The 26,963-nt window shown below is 38.6% G+C and overlaps 1 protein-coding gene across 1 annotated transcript in view; it reads right to left on the bottom strand.

Annotated features, from left to right (window-relative positions):
• Positions 1-26,963, bottom strand: part of znf512b (zinc finger protein 512B) — a 71,591-nt gene that overhangs the window by 19,285 nt on the left and 25,343 nt on the right. Inside the window, 8 exon segments of the mRNA XM_036591013.1 lie at positions 5,263-5,390; positions 5,468-5,602; positions 6,928-6,999; positions 10,334-10,517; positions 10,519-10,582; positions 12,902-13,110; positions 14,767-14,895; positions 15,176-15,255. Of these exon segments, the coding sequence (XP_036446906.1) occupies positions 5,263-5,390; positions 5,468-5,602; positions 6,928-6,999; positions 10,334-10,517; positions 10,519-10,582; positions 12,902-13,110; positions 14,767-14,895; positions 15,176-15,255 (1,001 nt within the window).

Genomic DNA, 26,963 nt, shown 5'->3' with positions numbered 1-26,963 from the left:
CTAGGCTTACTGTTTAGTTATTAGTCTTTTATTATCCAATAATTACTATGAAACAAATATGTAAGGTATGTAGTATTGGTGTCAAAGTTAACAAGTTGACTTAACACAATAACGATTAATGGCCCTATTTTTCAATGCAGTTAATGCATTTTCCTATTTTCACCCTTCAAACCATCCGCAGATCCACCCAGAAGCTGCTGTGAGTGTAAACGGCAGTTCCATTGATGGCTCTTTTGAAGCTAAAGTTAATTTCTAGTTAACTGCTACTGCAATGCCATTAATTTGTTTATCAAGTACACTCAAGTGAGTCTGAAGTGTCATTTACAAACAAAATACAGTGCTCATGCTGGCAATGCCAGTAGTATCATGTGATTTTCATGTTCACGTTCACGTAAATCCTGCTTTCACCCAGCATGAATGCAATACTACTGAAAGTGATAAATGCATTCTAATGAGGCTAACCTTGTCCACTCATATTGCTATAACAAAATGCACTGCATTTAAATTAAAAATCTCTCTCTAGGGTCAAATTTGAGATATAAGGCAAACGTGATCAATTGCAATTTACTACACAAAAGATTATGATTAATTGAGGTAAATTATTTTAATCCTTTGACAGCCCTACTATGTAGTTATTAGAGTGAGGAAGTGCAGTATGAATCTGCTGATGGATCCCTATCGGATTGATATATTCTTGCTGTTATGTGAAATCCCCGTTAGTCCATTTCTTACCATTCTGATTTTTATATCACCTAACATTCCCTCTTTTTATTCTTTTAAGGTCCCGAAGGCTACAAAATCCCCTCGAAAACACCTTGACATTTTTTGAGGATTATGACAAAACACAAGCCCTGAAGAGCTAAGATGACATTAAATTGAATACATGTCAACTGACAAATAAAGAAATTAACAACATTTATGGCAATAATGAGCACAGAGGTAGATGGAGCTTGGAAGGCTGACTTTGTTTATACACTGTAGCATTAATTATGTAATGTCAGATGTGGCATGGTGGCAGCTTATAGTTCTGATTGTGTGTGTTCATCCAGGCAAAACAGGGCCTAGGGGCTAGCTCATTAATGCCGGGGCTAGTTCATTAATGATCTTTAACAGATCTTCAAAAGATTCTGCAAAATTTCATTTACAGTGGATTTGTTCTAGGGCTTTTAATAGACTTATCTAAGCTTAAGCAGAAAGCCATTCAGATATCAGATGACTTCAGGCCAACTCTACTTTAATCCTTACCTTCACTTCTGCCTGACTCAAAAAGAAATAGCAAGAAAAGCTGAAAGTACATGCGACCCCCAACCTTTAATAAGCAGATCAATTACCCTTTAATGTGGACGTGGCAGCATTTATAGAGTCAAGCTATAGACTAAGCTTAGTGCCATTAAGCTCTACACTAGCGACTTCCCACTGAGTCAAACTGCTCTCACAGCTGCCCAATCAATAGAGCATTTCTAATGGCTCCCTGGCCCTTGGCTTTGGGTCCTGAGAGAGAAAGGCACCTAATTGCATGCCTGAAGCGCTCTCCATACACTGCTGTGTATTTTGCTTAGGTCCTATACATGGTAGCGGTGCGGCACTAGATCAGCTGGAATGAATTCACCACACTGAATTGTGTACAGCACTTGTGAATGATATGGATGATATTCTATAAGATTGCCAGCATTGATGCTAGTGACTTTAGTAAGGATGCTACTGGTAATAATTCTCTACTGAATGCATGTTGTAGCGGTATGCATGAATAACAGAGGCAGCTGTGACCCTATAAGGAGAACATATGGTGACTGCCAATGGTTTATGTTAGTTAAGGCTAGCGAGAACTGAGAAGCAACATTTTCAGATGCAGCAGATGAATCATGGAGGCGAACCAATGAGGCGAACAAACATTTCTGACAGCACTGATGGTATGCTGTGACAGCATTATGATCACTTCGCAGCAGATGTCACACTGTACAGATTGACTGAAATCAACCGACTTAATGTTTGTCACTGAGTGCTTCAGTGTAGGTTAAGGAACAGAAAAAAATGTCTAACAAAACTTGTTACCTTAACCTCTTGCCTCCAAAGCACTGTTAAGTACATCAGAAAAAAACATTCTAGTCCTAGGAATAAGGGATGTACAGAACAGGTTCAAATAGGCATGTGCAGATAAAAGAGTCTTCTTATTGGGGTAACCGTGTGGAAAATAACCATGGTTAGACAGGGTCTTTTTTTTGCTTAACATTTTATTTTTCTATTTCCACAAAAACTTTTTACTTTCTCCATTACATTTGTGACGGTTCCTAACACTGAAGCTCTCATGAGTGCAAACAAAGTGATGTCATATTGATAAGTGATGTGTATTCCGACTAATTTAAATATTTAAGTATCTTGATGAGTTCATGAAATTGACGTAGGGCTGCAGACTTACCTTTTTAGGTGACAGCACATAAATTTAGCAGCATGCAGAGGAACATGTTCGTTCATAAAAAACGTCCGTTTTTGTGTTGGATGGGTTATGGAGGCTGCCTCTTCAGATAAGCTAATGAGCAGTTAACAATGCTAACACGCGTCACTTGGATGCTGATGAGGACTCAATTACTTCTACACGAGGTATTTGACGATGGGCCAACATGTTATTTGTCAGAGAAACTTATTTTCATTGTTTCTGCACCTTGCTAACTTCAGTTAAAGTTGTTAACCTACTTGATACAGATAATACACTTTATTACTTCCCAAGCAAATCTGTCTCGTTTCACTGAATTGTTAGCCTATGTATTTTCTGTCTTCCTGTGATGAAACACAGTTAATACTCAAATAGTTGTGCTGCACCAATACCGATGCTGTATCGATATCGGCACCGATACTGCCACTTAAATGCAGTATCGATATCGGTGATGGGGATTCCGATACCTATGACCAAGACTGCAAAGCAATTTCTGATGTGCACATGCGCTGACATGTTCATGCGCGGCAGTAGACAGAACTAAACAACGCGTGTGGGTTGACAAGCAGCAGGAAAAATGCTACTTTAAGGGGTTAAAGTTAGTCCAGGTTGTAATTAAGGGAGCGAGAAGAACTGCTGGGCTTTCAACTGATTTAGCCTTCAGTATAGCATATAAATATACTCTATATAGAAATGACCCTGGTCACGCTGGGCCCTTCTTGCTGTGTGGCGACAGCGATACCCACTGCACCTTAGGTTTTCATAAGCATGAGTATGTGTCATGAGTGACAGAAAACATAGATTTTACCAAAATAAAATATTTTTAAAATGTAATCGGCTAAATATCAGGACTTATAGGTGAGCTAGGTTAAATAGAGTTAGGATTGCTATCGGAACTTGTATTTAAGGATCAGCTATCGTACTGGAAGGGAAAAAGTTGCATTGGCACATCTCTACTGAATAGCGATATCGGTATTCGAATACTTGCACATCGAACGGTTAATTGAGTTTTCGTGTACCTGTGCCCATCCCTAGTGTTGATGCTTAATCTTTGTCAAATATAAAAAACATAACAGCTCTGTTCTTTAAAATTTGTCACTGTAGTGTATTGTCATCATTATTTAGACCACAAAATTAACACTACAACAACAAATGTGTTGTTAATGTAAGATATCATATGACCAAGTTTTTGAAATGTTCAATTATGTTCATGTGTGGAAATGCTACTGTCTGTCTATGGTCTGCATGAAACAAATCAACAAATGAGTGACATTTTTTTTAATACATCAATAAATGTTAAAGTTTTTACTGTCACTTGGGGCCATTAACACAGTAATTTGTTAAACTGTCACCAGACACAGGTCTAGGTTCAAATAAGGTTTTTTCAAGATCAAAAGTGCTAAACAAGTGCATAAAAGTCAAAAGTGATCAAAAGTGCATAAACAAGGTCAGCTCCATCAATTTCCCCAAATAATCCAAGCAAACAAAAGCAGAAAGTGGCCAACAAACAAGATCAAACAGACTAAAGACTTCATACTACACTGATAAACAACATCCCTGTAGGGACTCTTAACAATTCATAGTTGAAGTTAGGCTTGTGTTACAGATACCGTATCAATATCAGGGTCAATACTGGCACTTAAACGCAGTATCGGTATCGGCAATGAGGATACCAATACCTTTGACCGTTACCATCACACAATTTCTAACAGATACGCGCGCTGACGCTCGGTGCATGTGCACCAGTAAACAGAACTTAACAACACGTCAGTGGTGTGAGCTGACAAGCAGCAGTAATATGCTCATGGCAAAATCTGTAACATCAGATTTTCGTAAAAAGGTAGTAGTAGAAGGTGATATAATGTTAGTAATTCTTCTTAAGCTATTAGATTCACCAATATGTCACAAATACATCAGATAACGCAACACACAAACAGTGTAAAACATGCTAACCTTCGCATCTTATGGTTAATGTTAATCCAGGTTGTTATCGAGGGAATGAACATTACAGAGACATATAGAAAAAACAGCCAGTCTCTTGGGGTTATGATAGCCTTTAATCTTGCTTTAGCCTTTAGCATATCAGTCCACTAGCCAGGGCCTTGTGTCCACCAGCTCCGCATGCAGTTCACCTCCACTGATCAGCTGCATTACGCAACAGCCGGGTCTTGCACCTTTTGCTTCATTTCAGCCAAGAAATCTGCAGCTCATTCACCACTACTGACAGCATGAATGATTTATATTTACTTCAGCAGAGTCTGGATGTGAAACAATTTAGAACAGTTTTTGCAGTCTCGACAGATTTTCAAGGATCAGGTATCGGTATCAGAAGAGAAAAAGTGGTATTGGTGCATCCCAAGTGAAAGTTAACAATATCTCTGCGAATGAGAGTTTTTATAGGCTATAATATCACATATTGAATATTTAGCCAAGAACAGATGAAAGTGCTGAAAGGAATTAGGATAGGCAAGAGCATGCACTGCATATCAGCTATGACGCAGTTTCCTTCTAGAAGATTATCATGTTGGATCTTTGACAAAGTGTCAGTGCCACTGTGCAGAATCACCTCTGTAGATATGATGGCACGGCACCAAACTCAATGAAGCAGCAGCAGCACAGAAAGCAGGGCAGAAGGCAGTACAGGCTACTTGATGTTAGGACTGCCATTGCCATTGTTTACAGAAACCAACACAGATTATTCTGCCACATATAGATACCATGGCTGGCAAGCTCAATTTTTCCAATGCAAAAAATAGGCCATCTAGCAGTTATAGACAGACATTATAAACAGCATTCCAGATATTTAATTGCCAACTGGCCTGGTCGCTGACCTTTTGACAGATCTCCATGTGCTTCTTGAGGCCTGGGACGGTTTTGCGGGTGACGACGGAGCAAGTGGGGCAGGACACCTCACCCCGTTCTGAGATTGTGTGCTGCCACTGAGCTTCAGCAGGGGCCGCTAAGGAGGACAAAAGCAAGCCTGATTAAGACTGAAATTACAGTGTCCAGGTGATATTACAATAGAGTTCTCTCTACCTTGAGTATGGGAGGGGGGTTCTCTCCTGGATGGAGCAGTAGCTAATTGCTTCCTCTGGGGCTCCTCATTGAACACGGCCCCCTCTGGCCGTTTTGCTCTGCCTGCTTTTAGCTTCTCTTCTACTTTATTCATCCCTGTACATAACACACAGCATGGGTGGGTGGTGTGACAATAATATAATGTTATGATTGTTAAAGGCATTTTCACCATATACAATATCGTATTTATTTTATTGTGACAAAATGCACAAATTACATTGAAACAGTGATGCAACCTTTGAAGTAAACAAAAAAGCTGTTAGGAAATATATGCACAAGGAGCATTTCAGCCTGGACTGTTTTTTGAATGAAGGACAATACCAGACAATCAGAACAGAGCTCATTTATAATTCTGAGGTATAGAATATAGGTTTGAAATGGTCATACATAAATGAATTTTGATGGCCATATAAAAACAACATAAGTGGATCTTCAGGCAAAAATAAAATACAAGAAATAGAAAGATACAGGCCAATTTTGATGGTCATATAAAAATGTTATTTGTGGATACAAGAAAAATCAGGAATATAAACCCCTTGAAAAGAAATAGAAGGAAAATCAGGAAAAAAAATCTGTAAAAATAAATTCATAAAATTATATAATGACATAATGGGATATCCAATTATTGTGTTTATGTAGTTACTATACATTGACTGTTCTTGTTTATAGGCTCTAGAATTGGTCTTTTTTATGATACACGCAGTTGCTCAGTATTCTGTAAGTAGTGACAATAATCATAGCACAGAAGTGGATTGTGACATAATTTGTCACAATAACACATTGCCATACTGCCTACCTAAAAACAACACCCCATAATCACAAGAGGGTTTTAGAAGGGAGACTCTAGAATGTATCAAAAGAAAGACAGCAGGGTAATATCTAATAAATGGACTCAAGAGGATATAGGTTTCATCCCAGCTGATGGCTACAGCCATTGTGTGTTTGCACTTAACCCCCAATTACCTTGCGGAAACTGTACCTGCAGTTTATAACTGGCTTCCAGTGAAAGCAACAGCTAAATCACTAAGTATAACTAAAATGGGACATTGTAATGCATAAACAATGCTAAAGAGGTGAAATCTCCCAGATAAACTTAATCACTAACTTATTATCCATACTTTGAGAGGAGGGAGTCATACGTGTGAATGAATCTGCTACTGCAGTGTGCTTTGTCCTCTGGCAGTGTGTGTGTGAAAATAACAGGCCCACACCACTCCGACAGGATATGAAACACTTCTCTAATGGTGCTATTAGCACAGAGAGGGCCAATTACAGCAGGGAATAGAAGACTGAGAATTACAACCACATGGCAAAGATGCTTCAATGCCCCACAGCTAAACTAATTTTAAAGTGAGAGAGAGACAGAGCTAGAGAGACTTTGAGTGAGTGTGCATGCACATGCATGTAACCATGTGTAATACCTTTCAAGCCAAATGTCCCAGAGATGGAGGGCTGCTCCCCAGTGAACTTCTTTGGAGTTTTTTGCTTCCTCCCTAGCTCAAGTGGAGAAGAAAAATAGCAACAGCTCAAACATCTTGACTGAGACACCATGCATAACATTTAGTAATTAACCATCCAGCTGTATAAACTCAATACAGTCTTATAAGCACACTGTCTAGCACTGACTAGCAGATTTTATATATATATATATATATATATGTGTATATATATATATATATATATATATATATATATATATATATATATATAGGGAGAGAGAGCGAGAGAGATTATATATTATATCAATATATGTAAAAATCCAATTAATAAATCAACACTATTTAGTTGCTTGTGTTATACTGTAATAAATAGATGCCCCTTTATGTGAGGAACACCACTTGATTTTGAGGAATTAAAGCTGGTCTTTGAAATGATCGCTAAAATGACATCAATCCCTTGATCACTTTTTTTACAGTCAGAAATATCTTTTTATGAAGAGAACTAAAAAAAAGAGAAAAACCAACAAATGTTCCACCACTGGTGTTAAAATATCTATATAATTTAAGATAGGGACTCTCAATTCCAGCCTTGGCGACTGTATGACTATTCATTTTTATATCGAAATCACAATGTGAAAGAGTGTAATTTTCAAATCGCAAGAGCTGCAATTTTAATTATGTCTTATATTATTTAGCATTTTCGAAACAAGTTTTGAAAGGGGAAATGTAAACTACTAAAACAGACGTTCTAAACTGGCAGTCTGGCACTCTATATTCATTTTCCAATATAGAAAATAATCACAATTTAAATCGCAAAATTAGTCAGAAAAATTGTAGATATTTTCCCATTAAACGTTTTTGTTCAGCCTTACCAGCGACCCCCTTTCTGTGTTTTCCCTACTCTACACACCTGATCCAGTTTACAAGAAGCTTGGTTAATAGGTTAAAAATGTGCATAGTGTGCGGTCACCAGGACAGGGAAGGGCTGAAAAACCCCTGATTTAAGACCCTGTGTGTTTCTGCTGCTTGAACTGAAGGAATGTAGACAATTGAGGACTCACAATTATAGGTGGGTGATATGGCAAAAATGTATGATGACGATACTTCAAGAAGTTTTCACCATACATGATAAGCCACAACATTAATTTTTTTTGACATTTGATAAGTTGGAACAGACAAAGCAGTGTTGGATTTTAAAAATTGCTATCAGAAAGTATGAATACAGTTATTTGCATTTAACATTTCCCATACTTTGCTGTGCTAAATTCAATAAACAAGACTATTATTATACTCTCTTGTAGTCAAACATCCAGTTGGGAAGTGTTTTTAGTAAGATGTAACATTTCTCGATAACGATAAATATCATACTGCTGACAATCATGTTTGCCAGTTCACAGCTGACAATCTGATCCGTCAATAATGCGTTGTTTAACTAAAACTACTGGAGTCTAATTTTCATTTTTGACTTTTTGAGCTTCTTAAAATCAGTATCGGCCCTACCGGCCAAGCCCACAGCATACATGCTTTCAAAGCCTACTACATTTTAATATAGTACACTAAATGAGGAAATCACTAGTGTTATTTGCCATAGGCTCATTGCCTAATGGAGGTAGCATTCTGTCTATCTAATCAGCTACAGAAGCTCCAGTATCATAGTGGATCACATGCAACCACCTGTTCCACCATGTGTTACACAAGCACGCTGTCATTTATCGCCACTCAGAGGAAACTGACGTAGGCTTTATCTATGAGCCAGGGGAGCAGTCTGCTGATATGTCATTTGTCTCGGCTGCAGCGGGCGTCAGTGAGCATGTATGTGTGTGTGTGTTTCTGCATTTCGTGCATGCTGTGAAGCCGTTCTTGATCATCACACTGCTGTCACCCACACAGCTGCTCCTGAGCTTCTCCTCAAACCCTGAGCAACATTTTTGACTCAGACACCACTCCACACACACAAACACACACACACACATACACACACATACTGATGCTCTCTGCAGGCTCTGCCGTACAGCGACAAACGAGGGGAGTGTGTACCCAAACAAAAGCCATAAATAGCAGGCTCAAAGCATGCGCCATACAGACATCTCATTTGTGTGTGCGTGTGAGTGTGTATGTATGTGTGTGTGTGTGTGTGTGTGTGTGTGTGTGTGTGTGTGTGTGTGTGTGTGTGTCGGGTAGAAAACAAGCTGTCGCCACCAGCAACCACACATCGGCTCAATGACCTGCCCTCAAATGGAGAAATGCCCCTGAAATGGTGCTGGCATATAGAGACAGTCAGTCCCTAAAGCACCAGTCCTTTCTTCCTTCCTTTCTTTTTTAAAGTTCTCAATGTTTTTTGGTGTGCTGTGCAGTGAGAGACCGAAAGCAAACGAAAAATTTCAGTCTTTGAGAGCAGTTTGATGTGAAACGGTTCACTGTAGAAAAACCTTTCTTTTCAAAGGTAGCATTAGAAACCAGCGGGTCACCAAGTCTACAACACAAATATAGCCATTTTAATTACTACCCAAAATGACCACTGAACCTACACATCAAAGTTTTCATATGTACAGGGTAATTCAAAAAGATTCATTCAACTGAAGGGAGCCATCTTCCGGTGGCAGCCAGAAACTCTATGACCCCCTCTTTCAATTGTTATGTGATTGGTTCCTAGGCGCCTCACGTTCGTAAAAAACATGCCACTTTGAATTCGGATGAATCTTTTTGAATCACCCTGTATTACTGACAATCGTAAAATAGTGGTAAATTAAAACAAAAATATACCTATTTTTTTGTATATTAAAATGCATGTGCAAGACATTTAAAATTAAGTTTTAGACCAAACTTTCTCGGACGTTTAACAAAGTCTCAGGCATCAAGTAGCTTATTTATTACCATTTCAAGTGAAAAAAACTTTCTGTGAAGGAGCTTTTAGACACAACAAAAGCTTTGAATATGACCACCATCATGAGTAATTCTGACTTAGTAAGTTTCTCTAGAAAAGGTATAAATGACTTGAAATATTTGCTGAGTTTAAAGTAATAAAAAAAAATGTAAAATTTAAAATGTGCTACAACTTTTGCACAATATGTTTAATATGTTACATTCAGAAAATAAACAGTAACTGTGCATTAAAGTGTGCAGAAGGGTGCTCTCTGTAGGGGTTATCTTAATTTTCCTTTAACCAAAAAACACACGTAATTTGACCAGGGGTGCCCAAATAGTTGCATATGGCTTTGCACTGCAAGTTGAAATCTCAAGTTTGCATTTTGAGTAAACATGATTACAATAATAACCCAGTGAAAAAGTCCTCATAAAGTAAGGCTGCTCCAGGAATGAGGAAGAATTTTTGACAATAATTATTCCTCCATAAGCAATTTGTAATAGAGTAGTATTGAGGTAACCTTACTATGCTTCATCCTCTCGGGGTCTTCTTCAGGGAAGGGTGGAGGCAGACTCCCTCCCTCACTTTCACTCCCTGTGGTGTTTGAAGGAGGCCCCTGTTGTTGCTGCTGCTGCTGCGGTTGCTGGGAGCTGTGCTGCTGTTTCCTGTCAAGCCTCTGGGGGGCACACTCCCCATTCTGTGAAGGGCTGGGACACTTCCTGGGTCTTCTTCACCTTGAAGAAGACTGGTGAAGGGGGGCTGTTCTCCATAAGCCTGAGGCCAAGGGCAAGGAACACATGCTCTTACTACAGCGTACTACTGTACCGCTTAAGGTTAGCAATCCTACTTTATATTACAACTTTTACAAATTGTGCACTGACCTGACAGCTAGCGAGTTCCACAAAGATGTCTGGTTACTAAGAAATTTCACACTGAACGTGGTGGCATCTGCTCAGCTGCGACTGCTCACATTGCTTGTAAAGTCTCAAACATTTCCTACCACACATACTATCAAATACCTGTAGCACACAGTGCTAGCTAGCTAAGTCTTCAGCGGTCACAAGGAAACAAATATGTCTATTTTGCCTTTGTTTAGGTTGACAACTTTCAAAAAAGGTGTACTTAAAGGTGCACTGTGTAAGATTTAAAGGGGTTAGCACAAATGGACTATAATATACAAAACCATGTTTTCATTAGTGTATACTCGCCTGTAACTATGAATCAGTGTGTTTTCGTTTTCGTATCTACATAGGTAACAGGTCCTCTTCCAACATGTTGTGCCGCCATGTTTCTACTGGAGCTCAGAACAGACAAACCAAGCACTGTTTACAGAGTGCCTTTCACGTTTTTACGTTGAAACAGCAGCTTGAATTTGGTGGCACTACAGCACTGGTTGGAATACACAGAAAGAAGAAGAATCAATGGTTACTGCTTGTGCTGGCTAACCATTTTGTGTTGTGAGATGTTTGGGAACCCAGATGTTGACAAATGGAGCATCATATTTATTATTTAGCACAAGAAAAAACAAAGGAGGATGAATCCTCATTGTCAAAGAAGCAAAAACATGACAGTCACAATAGGATCTTCTACACACTTGAAAAGGGAGGGGTGAGGGAGGGGTATTCAGCTGGTTGCAAATTGCAACCTCACCCCTAGATGCCACTAAATCGTACACACTGCACCTTTAATATGTTTATGGCAAAAGCATTTGTCAGTCTTGTTGCACCCTGTGGTTGTGTTATAGCCAACTATATTGTGCAAAGGTGAAGGACCACTCTTCATTTATTTAATATCCAAAACAACCAATGAGTACAACGTATTCATTTTTCAGGAGATCTTTATAAGGAGATTACATATTAGATAGTCCTCTTGCATCAGGAACGAGTTATCAAACAAAAAAGATGCTGTTTTTTTTTTAAAACAATGGACTGACCACCCTAGATTACAGACCTAAATATCACTGAATACAGTTGGGATACTCAGGAGAAACAGAAAATTACACTTAATAACCGTTTGGGGGACACCAATTGATTGAGTTTTGAAAGCAGAGTCTCTTGCCATCCTTCTGTTATACAAGTCTTTAGCTCTGCATACAGGGACTTTGTTGTCCTATTTTGAGCTTAATAAGTAGCATTTTTTCAATGGGAGACCGTTCTGGACTGCAGGCAGACCAGTCTAGCACCCACACTCTTTGATTAGGCACCCATGCTGATGTAATGTGCAGACTGTGGCTTGGTGTTGTCATGTTGAAATAAGCATGGGTGTCCCTGAAAAAACAGCATCTGAAAGACAGCATATGTTGCTCCAAAATGTGTAAAGTGTTAATTGTGCTTTCAATAATGTGCAAGTTATCTCTGCTTTCAGTTTTTATTTGCATTTCACCTACCGTCCCAACTTTTTTGGAAATGGGTATGTAGTTATTGAGGTTTCTGTTAATTTCTGCTTTTTTCCTGAATAACTAAATTAATGAAGAGTGGTCTCTGAGCTTTGCATAGTACTGTTGTTGTCCACTGAGGAGCTATTTACCCTGCTGCTTTTTTATCACGCCATATGGAGCTGCAATTTGCTAGAAAAAAGAAACAAGATTCCACAGCATTGGGTCTAAAGCGTATACGAATAACATGTCAGTGCATGTTATTACAATGTCCATGATCTACTTACATGCTAAATTCAATTGTCAGTGCACAAGTTTTAACATCAAATTAAATGCGCTATGATACCTTTCTATTAATTAAATATATACAATCTTATTACATTATGAAAAATAAAGAAAAATACCTTTCCTGGCATTTTATGATTTTCATTTTTTTATAAAGACTTGAATAAGACTTTTATAAAGACTATAAAATGACTTTTGAGATAAGTTACAGAATAGTAGTGTCACTGTTATGTAAGCAGATTGATGCTGGGCACATAAAGTGTGAGCAGTCTTCTGTTAACTGTTTCATTTTCCATGAAATAAAGGCATGTCATCTTGACTGAATCTTAATGGTTTACCTCCTATTAGTACTACACCCCCAAACTTTTCATTTATCGTAGATATTATGAGAACCATCCATTAAAGTTGAAAGGTTAGGGTGGGACCTCTCTCACCTCTTTTTGGAATTTCCCTTTACGGTGCCCCTCTGCACTTTGGACTCGTGTTTAGGCTCGGACTTGGTCTCCATGGGCACCCCGGCCTTGGTCTCCATGGTGACCCTTTCCGGGTGGTTCCACAGCTTGTGCTTCTGCAAACGCACTTTAGTGGCAAACACGGCCTCACAGTATGGGCAGCCGTGACTCAACTTCTCCGCCATGGTCGCCTGACACACACATGCACACACACACACAGAAAGATAGAGTATCTGTGACACCAGCACACTAGATTAATACTAATGGTGCAATTCCTAGATTCTGGCCTGGCCAAGTCAAACGGTCTCATTTATCAAATACAGTCAGAGGTAACCACAGACTTGAGCATAAAAAGTGTAAAAATACGGAAATCCCCAGTGGAATTTTTCAAAGATTTATCAAGCTGATCAGAGTGTAAATGGGCTCATCTGATAAGATTTACCTGAGTGTAAAGTGTCATAGACATGCAAACAATGATTAATTACAATGCTTACACCTACATTTATGACTATTTACAGGAAAAGTAACATTCCTTTTTGCCTTTCATATTTTTTTTTTGTACTCTTTCCCCATTAAGTTTGATTATTTCAGTATTTGTGTATTAATGTGTCGTAACCGCTTTAAATCCCCACTGGACTGCTTAACTTCTTGTGTATAAAGTGGTCATAGCGAAATATGGGTAATTAAGATGAATGTAGACAGACCTTTAGGTAATCTATCGCACATTTGAGCTTAATAATTTTTATTAGGGGAGATTCTGTAATGTAATTCGTAAAGGATTTACCTGGCCAATTGGTACATGATAAAACACCTGTGTGATTTCCCCCAAAGTACCACATACATATTGAAACATCCTGGTCCAGATGTTCATGTCAGCAACACTCAATAACAACAACAACATAGAAAATAGCTCTGTTTACTGGCATGTTTTGTTATAACATTAGTGTGAGGTCAGTTCAAACAAGACTGCTTCTACTGAGGAAGCTCCAGTTTTGGCAATTTACAAAAGGTCATTCATCCCACACTTATAAGGGAATTCCAACCTTAAACTAGAGTTTATTATGTTATTTGTCATGTTATGTATTCTGTAGCACGTTCATTACATTACCCAGCCTCATCTGTTTCAATTCATGATTTAATATCATTTTTATATTTTTCCCCAAATGTTCTCTCATTACAATACCCAGCATGCAGTACACAAATACACCATACAACCATTGGGAATCCCTGTGGTGTCAATCAATCCAGACTGCTAGTCTAGCCACTGATTTATAGGCTAATAAATTCAACCAAGTAAGCATTGCTGTAACTCATCTCTCTCTACAAAATTGTGAACAGTGATTCTGTCTTTATTCAGTATAAAAACTTGGCATATATGCATGGAGATGCATGGAGACACGTTTTTACCACCAGATGGGGGATTTTCTTATGTTTAAAGTGGAAAATTGTATTCTAGAACATACTGCAGCTCCTATGTAGGATGTAATTAATTAAGTTCATAACAGATATAGCGATTTTTCCTATTTTTCATTTTGGCCGGAGTGTCCCTTTATTACAGTCGGACTTGTAAGGGCTATGGACAGTGCAGATTTGCATAAGATTAAAATTATGGCTCTTCAAATTAAAATCTTAATAATTACAATTACAGAACCTCCCCAGGTAAATCCAAATCAAACAGGACTTCAGTCTTACAAGTTTGTATAGTTGAGGGCTACAGAGTGTTGTGTTAAGGTGTATTACACTCATTTTTATATGTAGATTTTGGGCTATTGTTTATTTTTAGGTATGCTTTAGTGGTATACGTTAATATGCTATATTAATAGGCCTTTGAGGGGGTCAGGTCTTACCCCTTGGCAGCGCTGATAATGGTATTTAAGCCCATAAATACTGGGGAACTCCAGCCAGCAGCCTGAACTCGGGCACTTCACACGAGAACGACTCTTAAATTCCTCTTTCCACTGAACCATCATTTGGGCCTACAGCAAGACAGACAGACACACACATAAATGCCCTCCAGTGATTAACAACTATTAGTACATACAAAGCAAACACCACAAAACCGTTAGTCCTCCAAGATCAACTTCCTCTTTCTGAACTGTAAGAGTTGGAAATAATGTGGAAAATCCCCTCACTGCTGTAACAACCTCCACCAAAACAAGAAAAAAAATCCCCTGACTTTCCCGAACTGGCACAGAAAACATTCCCCCAGCACTGCCAAAACCGAACATGAGTAGCTTTATTGTTGTTTGGACTCACAGGGATACTGCGTAGCTCCTGCACTTCCACACGGGGGCGCCCTTTCTTCTTCCCCTCTGACCTCTCGTTGCAGGAGGAACCTGAGGGAGAGTACACAAACACAGTGTCACAGCGAGATTCCCTGAAAAGCCAGTGTGGATACAAAACAGACCCTGTTCCAATTCAAAAGAATATGACTCACTAATAACTTCCCATACTCTCATCCCTTCGGTTACTCTGTGTAGCAAGGACAGACAAATAATCTTAAGCTTTCTGAATGCAACAGTGCTTAATGTGTTTAACACTTGAATTGCACCTTAACGGTTTTATAAGGCTTCATCTGAATTGGTATGGGAGGCAAATCCAGCCAAAAAAAAAAGAAAAATAAAACAATAAAATGAAAATGCAAACCTCTTTTTGCCATTTCTTTTTCCAAACATTTGCGCAAATATCCTGCCAAATTGAAAATGAAATGAAATACCTACATTTGCAATTTCATTTTTCACATAAGCATGAGTAATCCATGACAAAAATGAAAATAAATTTAAAACAGCTATTTGTCATTTCATTTTAGTCATTATTCTGATATTTCATGGCCATTTCTAAAATGAAAAAGCTAATAGAGAAAAGAAAATCCAAGCTTCACTTTGGCTTTGGCTTTTCTTCATGAAATGCAGAATACATGTCAAAACTAAAATCAAAATGCAATGTTTACGTTCTTATTTCTTTTTCATAGCAATAGGTTGCATATCTGACAAAATTAAAATGAAAATGCAAGATGGATAAATCAACAGGAAAGTGACAGTTTGTGATTCAGTTTTCGGCATGGATGCGCTTTAAGTGTCAGAATAAAAAGGCAAATGCAAATGAACATCGACGCCACCTGCTAGAGATTTACTTTTCATTTCACAATAATTATCAGAATAATGACTAAAATGAAATGACAAATAGGAGTTTTAAATTTATTTTCATTTCTGTCACAAATTGCTTGTGCTCATGTGAAAAATGAATCGCAAATGTAGGTATTTCATTTCATTTTCAATTTTGGCAGGATATTTGCACAGATATTTGGAAAAAGAAATGGCAAAAAGAGCTTTGCATTTACATTTTATTGTTTTAATTTTAATTTCTTTTTGGCTGGATTTGCCTCCCATAAATTTGAACATAAGATTTAATATTTTTAAATAACAACAGGGTTAGTGGAGTGAAAGATGACAGTATTTCCCTTATTTCCTTTACATCTCGTTATCTTAGCCATTACAAATTCAAACACAAAACTGCTCTCAGATCAGAAGCTGTTAAAGAAAGGCCAACACTCTGAAGGAAACAAGTGACTAAAATAATAAAGTGACAATAATGAAAATATAACGGATTGCGTCAAGTTTGATTTTATAATGATAATTAACATCACAACACACGGATATTATCAGTACATCTAGAACACTAAACAACTGTATATTGTTCATGTATCATTACAAAAAAGATTTAGACCAATTATAGACAGCCTGAAAACAACAACACCTAGTATTTAATAACTGCACAGAAACATGCAGTCACGGGCAAAAGTGTAAACACCATGGTCAAATTACGTTTGGTTGATTTCTTTCTGCACATTATAATGCACAATTAGTGTTCATCTGCTGAATTCTGGGTGGTACAGTGGGTAGTGGGTAGTGCTGTCGCCTTACAGCAAGGGCCTGGGTTCAGTTCCCTGGCTGGGCGACCAGGGTTCTTTATGTGTGGTGTTTGCATGTTCTCCCTGTGTCTGTGTTCCTCCCACAATCCAAAGACATGCAGTCAGGCTAACTGGACACGCTAAATTGCCTTTAAGTGTGTGTGTGTGTGTGAATGTATATGTCTGTGTGTCCTGAATTTAATATACTGGGAACTGCAATGGACTGGCGACCTGTCCAGGGCCACTAGGATAGGCTCCAGCACACCCCCACCCCCGTGACCCAAAAGGTAATTTGGTTTAAAAATGTCTGTGTATGTGTGCGTTTATCTATTTTTATTGCTATGTTAAACTTAGCAAATTTACATTTAAATTTGAAAAAATGGCACACTTTAGTGTCTTCACTGTAGAAGATGTGTTGACTCATGTTTACCTAGAAAACTATCCTCTCCCTATGTAAACTAGGTGGTTCTAATCTTGTGTAGTGCCTATGTAGGCAGTATTTTCACCAATTACAAGGCTGATGTGGTTCGTCCCACCCACACATCTTTAAACCCCTACAGTTCAGAATCTAAATCAGAGCCAATTTATTTTGCCAAGTAAAGTTACACATACGAGGAATTTGTCTTGGTGAGCACACACATGTATGACATGTAGCATACTAAACAGACCAGCCAAGCAAACAGACTGTTGACAAGTATTTAACTAAGTGTATATTAAAATAAAAATACAATAAATAGAATAAAGAATAAATGATATAAAAGGCCATAAAGATGAACTAAAGAGATGTGTGAATATCTGTACATATGCAGATAAGAATATCCATACATATACAGGTCTGAGTAGACATATACTAGAAAAACTACTATATACAGAATATTACTGAATGATATGACTATTTGCAAAAATTTAACATCTATTCAGCAAATAAGCATTACGTTACAGAGGAGTTATGTAATACAGTAAGGATTTACTTGGTTTAGTATAAGTTTAAAGTGCAAGGTGTCCCCTGTGGTTGATGAGTGCTACAGCCCTGAAGAAAAAGCTGTTGGCATATCTGGTTGTGCTACTTTTGATGGCCCTGAATCTTCTACCAGATGGAAATGGCTGGAAGAGGTGATGTCCAGGATGAGAGGGGTCAGCTGTTATTTAGCCAGCGCGGTAAATGTCCTAAAGCGCTGGCAGACTATATCCGATATTCCTCTCAGCTGTCCTGATTATGCACAGGAGTTTGGCTTGTTCTTGTGAGGTGGAGGAACCAAGCCAGATGATTATGGATGATGTGAGGATGTACTCGATGATCGATGTGTAGAACTGGATCACCAAGCTCTGTGGCAGATTAAATTTCTTTAGCTATCTCAGTAAGAACATTCTCTGCTGTGCTCTCTTGGCTATGGAGGATGTATTCCTCTTCCACTTCAGGCCCCTGGATTTGGTGGTGGCCAGGAACTTGGGTGACTCCACAGTGGAAACCACAGAGCCATTGATGTTGATGTGGTAAGGAGGGCGGGTTGCACCTGAAGTTCACCATCATCTCTACAGTCTCTTGTGTGCTGAGCAGCAGGTGGTTGCTGCTGCACAAGATCAGCTGCTCGACTTTCTTTCTGTAGGCAAACTCATCCCCGTTGGGTACGAGGCCTGTCACAGTGGTGTCATCTGAAAACCTCAGGATCTTCACAGCTGGTTCCTTAGAGACATAGTCATGTGTGTAAAGACTGAAGAGCAGGTGTGAGAGCACACAACCTTGTGGTACACCAGTACTGAAAGTCCAAAAACAGAAGTCTAGCATAAGTTCCAGGACTGTCAAAATGCTGTAGCATGAAGTGCAGGGCCAAGTTGACTGCTTCATCAACAGACCTGTTAGCTCTGTACAAGAAATGCAGGGGATGCAGCACAGGGTTTGTAATGGCCTTTAGGTGGGCTAGGACCAGACATTCAAAGACCTTCATTACTACAGAGGTCAGGGCTACTGGCCTGTAGTCATTTAGTCCAGTAATGTTCATTTTTTGGGGGGACTGGAATGATGGCAGATGTTTGAAGCATGTGGAAACAGAGCAAACGTTCTAGTGATTTGTTGAAGATGCTAGTTGGTCACAGGAATGTTTTAGGGTGGATGGAGAGACTTGGGCCCAATCCCATTTCTTCTTTTTACCCCTACCCCTTGTTTTCAAGTGTCACCCTAACCCCTTGGAATGGAGTTACACAGGGTAGTGGTTGAAATCTTGCCCTACGAAATGGGACAACCCTCAAAACACTGCTTCATTAACAGGCTACTAGCGGTGCTCTGTAGGCGACCTGGCCTGTCTTCAGTGATAGCAGAGGAGGGTAAAGTTCAGCAACCTCGCTGCTGGGCTTTACTTACATTTACTTACATCATATGCTTTCAAAGAGGGGGTATAAGACAATTATTTATTATTGCCCACCTCTAATTCTTTGGTGATACAAAGCTGAAGTCAGCTATTCACCAGGTTCTTGTTCAGATTTTCCCGTTCCACCTTAAATGCTGCAACAGTTACATTCTGGTGCTTCAGGCGTCAATATTGCTGGACGATTTAAAGTGGAACGGGAAAGTTAGCTAGCTAGCTACCGAGACATTAGCATACTTTTAGCGATTTTTTATGCTTGTTACAAAGAAAATGACCGTAATACATTGAAACGACATTGAAGTTAATACAATGGTTATCGTAATTTTTTAACGGAGAAAATTCTCATATTTGTGGGTTTCTTTGGTCGCTCGCAAAGCCATCTTGCCGGTATTTCTTTTTTTTCTCATAACACTCCGTTTGGAGTGTGCCTCTGAAAAACCTCCGTTTGGAGGGCCATATAGCCCTAACACTTCGCCTTACCCCTCTATCTCAACAAAAATGGGGACCCCTAGACATGAACGAACAAAACAGAGGGCTAAGGGCTAAGTGGTAGGGGCAAAGGGTGAAATGGGATTGAGCCTTAGTCTGGCCCCGGAGCTTTTCTCACCTTCTAACTACTGAAAAACCTGTTAACGTCCTGCTCGTTGATGGTGAGATGAGTGGGGGGGTGAGATGAGCGGGGGGGCAGAGATGAGAGGGACTGGGCAGGGAAGGAGGGCGGGGGACTGGCAGAGAACGTCTGAAGAATGCATTCAAACCTGCAGTAGAACTCATTCAGGTCATTGGTGAGTTGGTGGTCATTAAGGAGAAGGGGAAGTTTTCTCACCTTGTAGATGGTGATCTTTTGGAGGCCTTTCCAGACTAAAGTTATTAGCAGCAACATGGCTTTTCAGCTTTTTGGAGTATTTCTTCTTTGCTGCTTTAATCCCTTTCTCCAGAGTGTGTTTGGCCTCTTTGTAGAGAATTTTGTCTCCATTCCTGAATGCTGCCTCATTTTCCCTCTGAAGCTGTCTGAGTTCTGCTAAAAATCCATGGTTTGTCATTGCTGTATTTCACCCCTGCTGTAGCTGAAATGCAGCAGTTCAAGCAGAAACTGACATATGAAGTCACGGTGTCTGTGTATTCATCTAGGCTCTCTGTCACCTCTTCAAAAACAGTCTAGTTTATGGTTTTAAAGCAGCCCTATAGCTTTTCCATATCTACACTGGTCCAAGCTTGTTGGTTTTGAGTTTCTGCCTGTATGTTGGGATGGGATGAATAAGACTGTGATTGAAATGACTGAGAGCTACATGTGTGACAGTGTGATAAGCATTTTTTACAGTGATGTTGCAATGTTCCAAAATGTTCCACTCTCTTTTGTGGCACAGGTGACATGCTGTTTGTACTTTGGCATTTCTTTCATAGAGTTTGCACTGTTGAAGTCTCCTAGAATGATAAGCAGTTAGTCTGGATTCCCTCTTTCTACTTTCACTATCTGATTGGCCAGCAGTTTCTGCACGTTGCTCATGTGCATGTCTGGCAGAATGTAAACAGTCGCCAAAATAAAAGAAAAAAATTCTCTCGGAGAGTAAAACGGTTTGCAGCTGATGAAAAGCTCAATGCTTTTCAGCCTGAGTGTTGTATCAGGCTGAGTGCAAGCTGAGGACTGTCAATCATGCACGCTCATCAGAATATTAGGCCACGCCCAGGCAGTTCTCAGGTAAGTCTAATAAGCTTTTTTAAGCTGTGTTTTACTATATTTTTCTTCTTCTCTTTTTCTTACAGTATTTCTTTTTTATCAATCGAACTTCGCTGGATGTTTAATATTAAATCTTTTTATTTCAATTTTGTTCAAATTTTTTTCCTGGGACTAAGGCCTTATAAAACTTGATGATAACAATAACAAGAACAACAATTATAACATATATTATTGTTGTACATTTTTGTTGTTCTTATTATTATCAATTACTGTAGCTATTATTGTTAGTAGTGTATTGTAACAACCGTAATATCTTTTTTGTCTAAATAGTGGAAAATCATGTAACACATATATGTGAGTTCACTTTGCCCACCTGTAGCTCAGTTATAGTGTAACGAGTCAGAACAAATCTGACGCTCACGGATAAATAACAGGTTTTATCCGTGTTTTTAATAAAGAGAGATCCAAACTCACAGTGATTAAACAGGCCAAAGTCAAAGCCAAGAGAGAGTGAACAAAAGCCAAAGGGGACATCCAGCGAAAGGTCAAAAACACAAGAACAAATCAGGTCAAAAACAAGACAGGACAGGCAGTAAACAACACTCAGCATGCTCAGGGAAACTGGGCCAAAACTTTGCAAAGAAGTAGGGACAAATAGACAACACATATATGGCTAGACACCGCTGAGGAGAATCAGTAATCAGGAAAAGCTGATCTAAGATAGGCTGATGCCTAGGAGTTCTGAGTCATGTGATCCTCCTCTAAATTCTGAGAGTTGGGAGTTTGGGAACACAAGAGTCTGTGAAGAAGCAGTGAGTCGGAGGGAGGCGTGACACATATGCAAATTCTAATAAGCAGTATTCAGTGAAATTAAACAGACGTACTGAAGTGCAGTCAATTGTAAATGAACAACGCATGCAAATCAGCGTTGAACCAATGCTTAGTCTCTGAGTAAGTGCTACTGGTCTCTGGAGGGTGAACAATTATATGCACCGGTCTTTCCGTTACAGAGTTCATCAAGGGTGTTGTAAATCCATAGGCACAGCGGCAAGGTCAAACATTATACAAACTCTAACTAATTATAAACTAATAGTCCACAGAGACTCTCTGGCTTCTGGCTGCTTAGCAACTACATAATAAGGACACTTACGAAATGGCTTCAGTTACTGCAGAGATTGGAGCTGCATGTACGTGTGTAAATGAGAATGACTGTGGATAAAGGCCTTTCACAGGCTAGAGTAAATCAACTATTAATCAGCCAGGCCTCTGACACAGCACCAAGAGGACATGATCCCTGAGCTACACACACACTCTCTTCCTCTCTCTGTGTTGGCTTGCTTTTTTGTCTATGCGGTACCTCTCTCTAGTATCCTTTCTTTCCTTCTACCAGACTCCTTCCCTCTCTTTCCTTCTCTCTCTCTCTCTCTCTCTATAATGAGGGCAGGCTCCCTCGTTAGTGCTCCCCTCTCCACTACAATTAGCCCTCTCGTACATCACTGCGGCTCTGCCGGCCTTGCCACTCACAGCCAGGACTGAGAAGAGGAAGAGGAGGAGGATAAGGAGGAAGTGCGGCTGTTAGGACGAGACAGCGCTCTAATTATGTGTCACAGAATCTTTGGCATTAGCTTCTTATTATGTCTACGATGTATACGCCTCCGCCAATACCAGTCTTACTTTCCCCTTGTTCACTCTTAGTAGGTGAACCCTTAAACAGCACAGTCAGGCCGTGGGTGGGGGAACGATGCTCAGAGGAACAATGCAAAAGTGACTCAGGTTTCGCCGTGGAAGGAGTGTGAGGGAATGTTGAGCGAGATTAAATGCTTTCAATTGGTCCTTGCAACTGCCTTGTTTACCACGTCAATACAAACAGTGTAACCGTAGTGACTTCTCTAACACAGGACAACAGCAAACATTAAAAACAATCAACCCACAGCAATGGGATATCTATTAAGAGTGAAATCCCAGACTAAACCCAAGTCCGAAATAAGCAATAGCCACTAAAATCTACAAATCTGTGGTGTTGATACTGCTACCGAACTGCCATCCTAAAGCAACTTCAAAAGAAGAATCAACACTAAAATCATCCTGAGTGGAGTTCAACTCCACAATTGATGAAGGCTCGCCGGCAGGCCCAAAGTTTTATTACACACTTCTATAACTTAAGAACAGCTCAGCCAGTTTACACAGAAGTCCCTGTAGTTACTGAATAATAAGCCTTAGTAAGTAATAAGCCTGGGACTTTACGGGGTTAAAGACAGAGATGCTAATAATCCTATTACTACAATATTACTACATTTTATGCTGCCATATTCTACACTATATTCTACTGTACTATACTATTATAAATAACAAAAAACAACAATAACTACTTCTCTTGTTTCATTGTTACGTTTTGGATCAAAACAAAAGGGTAATTTTTTTTAAAATTGGTTAATCAAAAACAGTTTTTGTCAAACGTGTTAGATTAATCACCAGCATAATTATGAAGTGACAGAGAATTGAACGACCATGTTTTAAATTCTAACAGAACCAAATTTGTGAGAAAAAAAGGTCACTCTAGGCCTTGTGGATGTCCTCGAATCACCTTAGACAGTGAATACAAGCAGCAGCCAATTCAGTGGGTCGTCAGAGATGGAAAACAATGGCGGCAGCTCTATATCAGGCCTTTCTGCTGAAAGAACCACTGTGAAACTGCTACAAAGTAAAATATATGCTATTCTATCTGTCACAAGCTTCAAATGTCTGTTTAATACCGAATGGGTAAAAATTGTTTATATAAACTGCCTTTAGCTTAGCACTAACCAAGTACTACAATCTCACTGGGACACTAAGAGAAGTTAGCATTATAATAGCAGTGGGTTTTTCTAACCTCACCAACCTCAAGTAATTAACCAGTTTGATCACAATATATATTTAAGCAATAGAACACGAGAGAGAGTGTGTTATCGCGAATAACATCACGGCTGTGATTTGGTTGCAGGCACAAGTTTAGGTGTTCTTCTGTCAGCGCTGCCAACTGAAAAGCTTGCTCAGTGGTGATGACAGTTTGGGAATTTAGTGTAGTCTCACCTTCAGAGTCTGACCAAATCGGATGTAGGTCAAATGTGATCTTAAAAGTATCCATTTTCTGTTTGTGCGCAAAGTTAAAAGTAAAAACGTGCAAATGGCTCGAACCTCCTACAGCTGTCAAAGTCGTTGCTTAGCAACGGCGTCTCAGCAGAGTGATACAGTGTTTGTGAAAAAGCGTTGTTAGAATGCTTCTCAACCAATCAGCTTGCATGGCCGGAACTAACTGTTGTATAAATATATATACTCGCTTTGGGGTATACAGACATATACATTTTGATACATATGGTATGGAGTATCGTGGAAATATCTTCCAGTCCTCAAGTATGCCGTTTATCATGATATTGTATTTTTTGCCATAACGCCCACCTTTTCATAACAGACTAAATTACTTTATGTATTTATTAGTACAGGAAATCTATGCTTTGCTGTTTTATTCTCCAGCTATACCATTTCAAATTCTTATTATTACAGGAGAAACATGCTTTTCTGCTTTGATCCCCATTCCTTAAAAAAATGTATAAAATTTATGATAAAAGAACACTGTGAAACTTTAAAGTTAAATTATTATAAATGTAATCAAACAATGTATGGTACACATGTTTATATTTTAGCCCTGTCAATACTGCATTTATGATTTAATCCTAAATGATAAATGCTTACTAGCTTAAATAATGCTTTGAAGAATCCACAATAAAACTACAACAGTTAAAACACTTTGTGTGTGGTAATGATGTATACATTAATAAAATCAACTTCACATTGACAAAGCAGCCTCAAAAGGGAAACCTGAAGGCTTCATCTCTTGAAAGCAACCCAAACAAAGGCCATTTTTAACTCTGCTGTGGCTTTGTAATCCCACAACAGAGCTTAATTAAATATTTCAGCATTGAAATCTGATAAACATTTGTTTAAATGTTTAGGCTGTATGTGTTTTATCAATATACAAACCTGAGCTTTTATATCCTTAGCGTGCATCAGTAGATGAGCAGTACACATTACAAAAATAAAAAATAAATGAATAAATAAATTATACAGATGGCATATCCAATACTGATGCTGAAACCTTGAATATCAGCCGATATTTTTTCTTAAGCTTTAAAACAAGCTATTTTTCTTTTCATATCTTTTGTTTAAAGGACAAAAGATATACCGATTTGTATCTTTTAAAGGACAAAAGTCGTACGTTAATGGGGAATTCCACCAAAATTTCTGCATTATTCAGAATGTCATTCAGAGTGTTTTGATATGCAATGTTTCATTGTAGAGAAACTTTCAGACTTTCAAATTTTTTTACAGTGATGGTGATAGTAAGTTGTAACTCTAAGTTTCTCTAGAATAGAGCACTTCACATCAAACCACTCTGAATGACTTTGTTTACATCTTAAGCATTTAATTATGCAGAAACATTGAAAAACTGGTGGAATTCCCTTTTAATCTTTTGTTAAAAGTAGGGAATTCACCCACTTCTAAAACATCTTGTGCTGCGAACGCGCACAAATAAAAAATAAAGAGAAAAACCCTATTAAAATATTTTTTAGCAACATTTGAACACAGATGTTTTAAATGTCACAGTCTGTATCAGTTTCACTCGCTCATACAAACTTCATGTAAAAGTATTCATAAATATTGATATAGCCATCACTGTATTGATACACATATCACCACAAGGTTTTCCACATTACACAGCTGAGTCAATATTTTGAAAACAGCTGTAACCACTACTGGCCTGGCCTTAACAAAGAAACACTAGGAGAAATTTACCAGTATTCAGCAAAACAATGGCTATTGACAAAGTGAAGAAAGTGAAGGTTTCTACCTTAAATACTGCTGTATAATGAAATGCACAGCTTGTGTGTGTTCATGATTACAAGACAACAACAAAAAAAGAAAGTTTAGATATTTCCTGGAATGTCCCACGCTTTATTTTATGTTCATAAAGGCTGTGGTAGTTCATGGTGAATAGCACAGACAAAAAAGGACCAGGATAGAATGAGGGAAAGTGAAAGAGCAGTGTTACATAGTTTAAAATATTTTAATTATGTAACAAATACATATTTTTAAAATATGTTAAATATTTGAAGTCCTTTCCTACTAGCTACTTGTTCTAACTGTAATGTTATTCTGCAACCCCATTTCCAAAAAAGTTGGGACGCTGTGCAAAATGTAAATAAAAACAAAATGCAATGATGTGCAAATTATTTAAACCCCATATTTCATTGAAAATAGTACAAAGACAACAAATCAAATGTTGAAACTGAGAAATTTTATTGTTTTTTGAAAAATAAATGCCCATTTTGAATTTGATGCCAATAACACATTCCAAAAAAGTTAGAATAGGGGCATGTTTACCACTGTGTTTCATCACCTCTTCTTTTAACAACACTCTGTAAGCGTTTGGGAACTGAGGTGACCAACTGCTGTAGTTTTGAAAGTAAAATGTTTTCCTATTCTTGCTTAACATAGGATTTCAGCTGCTTAGCAGTTCGGGGTCTCCTTTGTCATATTTTTCATTTCATTATGCACCAAATGTTTTCAGTGGTGACAGGTTTGGACTGCAGGCAGGCCAGTTTAGCACCCGGACTCTTTCAATACAGAGCAATGCTGTTGTAGTACATGCAGAATATAGTTTGGCATGTTTTGCTGAAATTAGCAAGGCCTTCCCTGAAAAAGACAGTGTCTGAAAGGCAGTATACATTGCCAAAACATGTATATATCATTCAGCATTAATGGTGCCTTCACAGATGTGTTTGTCACCCATGCTATATGCACTAATGCTCCCCCATACCATCATGAATACTGGTTTTTGAACTGTGCACTGATAACAAGCTGAGTGGTCTTTAGCCCAGAGGACACAGTGTCCATGTTTTCCAAAAAGAATTTCAAATGTTGATTCATCTGACCACAGGACACTTTTCCATTTTGCCTCAGTCCATTTAAAATTAGCTCGAGCCCAGAGAAGATGGCGGCATTTCTGGATCCTGTTTATATACAGTTTCTTCTTTGTGTTTTAAAGTTTTAACTTGC

Source organism: Colossoma macropomum, unplaced genomic scaffold (assembly GCF_904425465.1).
Source record: "Colossoma macropomum unplaced genomic scaffold, Colossoma_macropomum, whole genome shotgun sequence".
In the NCBI taxonomy this organism is placed as follows: Eukaryota; Metazoa; Chordata; class Actinopteri; order Characiformes; family Serrasalmidae; genus Colossoma; species Colossoma macropomum.
The sequence above is the reverse complement of the archived record's forward strand: the minus strand, read 5'-3'. Positions and strand labels throughout refer to the sequence as shown.